Here is a 7,500-nt window from a genome sequence, read left to right as displayed (position 1 = left end):
GTTTTCTTTGGATTGATAAATATTCATGAAAGATACAAGATAATCAGACGGAAGGGTAACATTCAAAATGAAATATATATATCTCACGCTACTTAGCTATTTGAGCTTTTACTGAACGTGCCGAAGTATTTTATTTAATCACGTAGCCAATCATTTCAGTGCAACCTTATCTTTTCTATTACCTGATTTTAAGCAAGCATCGAGGAATTTGTGCTCTCCGGTTTGCAATTATTATTACCGGTATTTACCTCCCTTTCTTTAATCCAGACGAAGTCAGGAGAAAATCTTTTGGAATTGTGGGTTCTTAATTATTGATGAGACGATAATCTGAAGAATACATTCAACACTCTTCTTGTTCGTTCATAATAGAGAATTGATTTGGTACATTTCATTTATACAGGAGTGTTTTGAAAATGTATTGGAAAATACTCCGTATTCGTTCTATATCAATGAGGTTATTTCCCACCAGAAAGTGCTTGAACTTATGAATTAAATCGAAGTATTATGAAGAAAAAACCTTTGTATTATGTCAAACTCTCTCGTACTCAACGCAAGACCGGGAAATAAACAATATGGAGAGCCTTTATGACCGGAAGGATACATGTTTTGTTCCTTGCTTGAAATTAATGCACTCCTGTGCCTGAATAACAGTGTTGAGCTCATGAGTCTTTTGAAAAGACAGCATTGATTAAAATAATCAAATAAAGATACGAATAATCCCCGAGGCCTCTTTCGGGTTCCTCATTTTTCCGACGACTGCTGATCCATGATTAACGCCTCTTAACTGGTAAAAACTTTTCTTGTTCCAAAATTACACCTGAGCAACTTTCGAATTGCTAACAAGTCTGTTCTTATCGAGGCATATTACCACAATAGGTAATTGCGGGACTAGCGTAGACAGACACAATTCAGTCGCATAACATTTTTCAACAGAGAGTAAATTTTCTCTTGCTCTTTTTCATGCTTTCACGTGGTCAGTGGAAAAGGGAAAGAGAGCTTGGGGAAGGGATTAGTTTAAAGGGAGGGTTTCCAATGTTATTGAAACAATCGAAAGCACTGATGCAGGAAACGGAAGCAACGCCATAGAAGTGGAATTACAGGCATGTGAAGCTGCCCAAAACACCCGGCCCAGAAAGGCCGAAACAGCTGTCCATGGCTGCTAATTGATCGGTGAAAATGATGGTTGTGCGCATGCGTGATGTGTTGACCACACCGGGTTTGGGTTGGCGTGTGTCACCTTGCTTTTATTGTTGTTACTGATTAAAATAGGCCATTTCCGATTTCATATCTGCCTTCTATTCAAAGCGAGTCTAAGTGCGAAATCCGCAGTATCTTCCACCAAATTTAGGCCTCAGTCATTTAGTGTATTTGCTTTAATTCTCTTGTAATTAATTAATGAACATCATCTGGTTCGGTAAAAAACCGTAAATTTTATTACTTCTAGAGCCAAAGCTTGGACATACGCAAAACCGTGAAACTGTCCCTTCAAAGCAGAAGTGTGGGGACATTAATGAGTAGTAGTTTGTTTTTTTATTTAAGGAGAGGGGGGGTGGGGGGGGGGCGGGGGAAAGGGATCGCCTGAGACGCGGAGATACGATCGTGGAAATGCTATTTCTGACCTTGTCCAACCGAAGTTTTTTCATTATAAAACTCAGTTCGTTTGCATTTGCTTTCAGGTAAACACTAACGGTGTAGTGTCATTCTTAGTTGAAGTGAGTCAATTCACACCAGATCCCTTCCCACTGGGGGATGGGCGTCGTCTCATCTCACCCTTCTGGGGTGATGTTGATACCACGAACGGGGGAAATGTTTGGTATAGAGAGAGCACTGATGAAATACTCTTACAGCGAGCGACGGCAGATATACGAAGGGCATTCTTAGATCAATACAAGTTCACAGCAACTTGGATTTTCATAGCTACTTGGGACAAAGTAGCATTTTATGGAGCCACTTTAACTTCACAACGGAGCAAGGTAAGGTTTAAACGACATGTGACACAAAGAAAACTTGCGTTTTATCCTTGTCTGCTTATACTATGGAATCATAAATTCGGTGCCTAATTCAACGAGATTTCCGATTAAATATCACCCAAGTGATGTTCTGAAGACAGTCTGACTAAAGACTATTTTGGAGTATTTGACAGTTTAGGATAACAGGAAAGTTCACTGGAACAAGATGTTTTGCTAAAAAAGCACTCCGGAAAACAAATTTCCAACCTGAACTTTCGTTCAGTGATGGAAAATACTCCACCTCTTGTGGAAACCGTTTTCTGTTTTTAAAAGGCGTAAGCAACTGATAGAAAATCGTTCACTCTCTAGCTTTGCCTTAAATGCATTGACACTAATTCTAGTTTTGAGATACTTTATCAGATCTTATCACTTTTATTCACATCGTGAACGAAATGACTTTCCACAGCGCAAGTTGTATTTTGAAGTAACGTTACTGTTGTAGTAGCTTAAAGTACGCCTTGACATTCACTACTCTTATGCTCTTTAATGCGCTTCAGGTTTCAACTGGTCTACATATCCACCTTGATGACTTGGAAACTTTCCCTTAATGTGCCGAGAATCTGCCCTGTATGAAGTGTTGTTCCTCTAGAAATGCGAACCTGAGAACATATCTTGCAATTTGAATCTCTTTTAAAGCCTTTCTGGCTAATCGCCGGTATAAAGGTTTTGATGCAGATTACACTCGGCGCATATTTTTTTTCAATCGTTTGCTGTCCTAACTTGCTTTCCTTACTTTCGTGGTAAGCTCTAGATCTTTTAATTGAACTTATACATTACTGGAGCGAGCAGCAACATATTCTGGATTCATGAGAAAGTAGGACGAATTCTCGAATTCACCACTTTTTCCCAGAATACATTATGGTTAGCCAGAATGCAATGCGCATTCACCATCTTTTACCAGAATGCATTGCATTTGAGCAGAACGTTGCCATTCTCTGGAGATTGCGTAGGCACGAGGTTCCTTAAATATTCTACGAAACAACACATCATGATGTAAGAGCGAAAACTCACCACAATTGCAAATCTCGATTACGTCCTCGCATATAAATTTTACTGCGCAAAGTTCTGCCACTAAATGTTACAGTGTTCAGGTACATAATAATCAACTTTCATACTTTCTTACACCCATTTTCATAATTCTTCCAAATAATCGCCAAACTGCATTTCAGCTTCCACTCATCAAACTTCCGAATATCGCAGGGAAGAATGACTTCGTCTCCAGTGTGTTCAATCTTATAGCGTTTAGTTCGCAGTTCGCCTATACGACAAGGAAAAATACCTTATGCCTTACTCAGTTCATTGCACCGTTGCTTTGCATGCCAATGCTACACTCTTTTTACATATAAGAATATTGAGACTTAAATTTGCTAAATATTAAGAATATAATCTGTTAGATACACTACTAATTCATATTCGATTTCCACACTCAGTCTTGCTTGTTTATATTGATCCATTCTTATTTAATATCATGGTCATAATCAGTATCATTATTATCAACAATATTATTTTTTGAGTGTATAGTTACCTCAACTTTGTATAGCTATAAGTGTCGCAAATAAAATTAAATTATCACTGCCCACGCGTGTTGTTGCAATAAGCTTGAGCTTTTAAAATAAAATAAAATGTTAAACACTGTGATTGAATGAAGATTTTCGCGTTTTCAGGTGAACACTTTTCAGGCGGTATTGGTAACGAATGGACGCCACTCTTTCGTTATCTTTAACTACAATACGATCATGTGGACCACAGGAACGGCCAGTGGAGGAAACAGTGAGGGACTGGGCGGCACCCCTGCTCAGGTAAACATGCGATTTCTGTACTAGCAATCCGATACAAATACTTCTTTGCGACAAACATATGCTATGTAAACGGGCCTGACGGAAGCGGCTACTTCAAAGGAAACGAGAAGTCATCTTAAGACATATATTCACATTATCGTAATCACTCCAAGACCATTATGACCCAAGGATATAGTTCACGGTATAAATGGTGCCCAGTGGCCGGTTTTACTCGAAGCCTGGTTAGCGCTAACCGTTGGTTAAGAGGTATCAGAACCTATAGGTTTCCATGGTATTTAACGCCGGTTAGCGTTAATTATGCTTCGAACAACCTGCCCCAGGCTTCGGTTAGAGCAAGGAATGAGATTTACCTTCCTATTCTAACTTTCTTTACGAAACCTTAAGTTTGGAAACGTAAAACGCGTGTATTAAGTTTGAAAGCTATTTCGTATTTCATTATTAATTTAATATGCAGTTTGCAGTAGAAATTGGCGCTCATCTCTACGATCAATCCTTTTAGCAACCTACCATTGCATTGTTTAATATTTAACAGGGTGGCTTTAATGCAGGGGATGGAGTCAGGTTTTTCGTAATCGAAGGTTCCAGGACCAATGAAATTCTTAATCTTCCTTCTACCTCAAACGTGGCTCAGGCGGGGCAGTGGATGTTCCGAACGGATGAGGCCAGCGTGGAGGCCGGCGGCTGCAATTCGAAAGGCAAGTAAGCGCTGCAGCAGCGTTGTTGTTGTTTTAAAGATGATGGCAAAGGAAAATATCGAACAAATCTAAAACGCAGTTATCGTGCGACGCGCCTTACCGTGGCCACTTAACAAAGTTTTTTAAAACTTACACGCCAATGAGGGTGGGCGAATTTGATTGACCGTCACCCCTCCCTGCAAAGTTAGCACGGTTGTAAGTTGAACTCCGTTGAATGGGTTGTTGAGTTGACGTACTTACACGTAGTTGTCAAATGTGAAAGTTTGTTGGGTGACCACGGTAAGGCGAGTTGCACTGTAAAAGAGAGCGCAAAGCTTTTGTTTCATCAGCAACTATGCAGTTTTAGGCATTTTCGGCGTTGCTGTCGCCGTTGTTTCATTTTTTACAGGAAGAAAAACATCGGCAGAGTTTAAAATTTTACATCATAAGTGCGACGCGATTTATTTTACGTACTTACGAGGCATTTCTAACCTTACAAATTATTTGGATTTTGTTTTTCGCTAATTCCGTATTCATTTAAAGGTTCCTTGACTGTCTCGCCTCGGTCTGGCATTATGTTAGGGGGTACAAACTTGAAAATGGGTGGTCCATGCTTCAAAGAGAGTGACAACATAGTTGTGCAATTTGATGGGAACGTCAATATCAATGCCACCTTTGGAACAGAATTGGTAACTTCGATAACTGTGCCTGTGCTTAACAAGACCGGAAGACTGCCAGTTAAGCTGTCCATCGATGGTGGGAATTCTTTCGACTACAATGGAGTTTACACCTCAGGTAACAAGTTTTTATTTCTCTCAACCTGCTCGAGGGTTTGTTCTATATGGTAGACTATGCTATGAAGAAAAAATCAAACAAAGTAAAAATTTCACAGCGCAAAACAATGTAAAAAAGCAGTAAAATGCATTCATCTTTCCATTTCGGTATTGGTACGAAATAAAGTTACATCTTGGCACGCTCTGAAACCAATTTTCTCACCGCTGTATTTTTGTTTTCATCGGCGTGAATACAGTAACAGGTACCTTTTCTCTTTAAAATCGGCAGTTGATATATATATATATATTTCTTCTCTATATCACTCTCTCGTGTCGACAGGGCTTCTTGTGTATCACATTCCCATTGAAACATCATTGTAAACTTGACCATTAGCATCAAAGATGGGCCAACTTTCACTGCTCCTTGACCGCAAATCATACATCACCATATCTTTGTTTGCTCATGAGATAGCTATTATTTAGGAAAAGGTTAAAGTAGTCAAAATCCTACCACCCGCCATATTATATTACTCTGCCGAGTCCCATGTTGTTTGTTAAGGACTCGGTAAAGGAAAATGAGGTGTCAGCGGAAAAAAAAATTGCCGCGCCGCTGTTTTTTGTTTAGGTTTAAGCTATATATCATATTAAAGTTTTAGCGGAGCTCCGCGCGCGCCGACGCGCGCGCACGGAGCACCATTGTTAAGAAAATATAATAACCCATCGATGCAAGAAAATTTGGTTTTATAGCCATGACGTCATGACCGTCCGTACGTCCGTCCGTCCGTCCACCCGTCCATGTATGCCAATGTGACCAGTATCATGCTAGTTTACAGCAGACATCTTTGATATTGGACATTCATCTTTTGATTAACTGACACCTGTCAGAACAAGGTATCCGCTGACCAGTATCACATAACCATATCGCGGGCTCAAGCTTAAGGTCACCGACGTCGGCTGTCTTTTTTTGAAGTTGACCGCTGACTAGGTACAGGTTTTCGATGGGATTGCAGGCTCAACCTAGGTGAGCTCACCTAAACATAAGAGAGGCTTCATTTTTCGCGCGCTTTCTGTGGCTTGAGGCGGCTACACGGCCACACTATATATCAACGAAAGTTCTTACACAGTCAAACGCTTTTCGTGTTCAGGTGGAAAACGGTTTGGATGATGTTTTCTTTCTGCATTTTTCGCTGGTTTCAATCCAGTTTGACATATCACGATATCTGTGGCGCACACTGGTGGCTACGCAGTTATTCAAGTCAAGCATCGGCGTGATGTAAACTTAAAGCTGAGTGTTTATTTTTAATTTGCTTAGAGCCGCTTTTTTCTCTGTATTGCAATTTTTGCCATATCTTTAGAAGCGCTGATAAGGTTACATGATACCTGGAGGACTTATGTCTAGAACAGAAACGAAAGGACTGAGCGAAAGAGAACGACAAGGGCAAAACAGAATACCAGTAATAGCTCATACTTAGCACACAAATTCTTTCCTTGGGCACTAAACCGTTTGTTACTTTTACGGATGCGTTATTTAAAGTGGATACATAGAGGATATTACACGGTAGCGAGAAGATATGAATTTTATGTTCGAGTGGCAAGAACAATATCTCGAACGAGTGAGATATTGTTCTTGCCACGAGAACATAAAATTCATATCTTCGAGCAAACGTGTAATGTTCTTTTTATTATATGGAGACTAAATATTGAATATTTCCGATTTTATTGTATTTCAAAGTAGTCAAGTTTTACAAATACGGCTGGGCTTTACAAAAAAAGGCGGGAAAAAAAGGCGGGAATCGTGACGTCATTGAACGATACGACACTCACAAAGGTGACATACGGAAAATACGTCACTCGGGTCCCGGATGAAGTGGCGTATGGAATCTACGAGTGGTTTAGTTCCCAGTAAAACACTCTCCTCCATATAATAAATATTTTTAAAAGGTGGTTTAATCGGTTCTTCCTTTTTTCAGGAATGAAAATCGAATTTTTATTGTCAACTGGAATTAAATAACAATTATCGGTACTCTTTTGGACATAAAGAAAAAGTTGATTTGTTTGTTTTCCTCTAAAATGCGAGCGAACAAGTGCTTTTTTAATCAGCTTGCCCAACTGGTTTTTGTTGTTTCTCGACACTGAGTGACAAGAAAATTTTGCCCTTATGTTATAAACACGTATTCGCAATGAGTTCTCGTAAAATTAGGGGGAAATATCAGCAGCTTGTGTTTTCAGAAGTTTGTTTAAAGCA

At 39.6% G+C, this 7,500-nt stretch overlaps 1 protein-coding gene across 3 annotated transcripts in view; it reads left to right on the top strand.

Moving 5' to 3' along the window:
• LOC138039288 (uncharacterized) overlaps window positions 1-7,500 on the top strand; it is a 33,911-nt gene that overhangs the window by 785 nt on the left and 25,626 nt on the right. For all 3 annotated transcript variants that reach the window (XM_068885499.1, XM_068885501.1, XM_068885500.1), the window contains exons 2-5: window positions 1,677-1,973; window positions 3,674-3,808; window positions 4,341-4,503; window positions 5,026-5,277. In XM_068885499.1, the coding sequence (XP_068741600.1) occupies window positions 1,677-1,973; window positions 3,674-3,808; window positions 4,341-4,503; window positions 5,026-5,277 (847 nt within the window). The remainder of the gene's footprint in view (window positions 1-1,676; window positions 1,974-3,673; window positions 3,809-4,340; window positions 4,504-5,025; window positions 5,278-7,500) is intronic.

The sequence above is a fragment of the Montipora capricornis genome, chromosome 2, assembly GCF_036669925.1.
Source record: "Montipora capricornis isolate CH-2021 chromosome 2, ASM3666992v2, whole genome shotgun sequence".
Taxonomy (NCBI): Eukaryota; Metazoa; Cnidaria; class Anthozoa; order Scleractinia; family Acroporidae; genus Montipora; species Montipora capricornis.
Note: the sequence above shows the minus strand (reverse complement) of the source record. Positions and strands in the feature narration are given on the sequence as shown.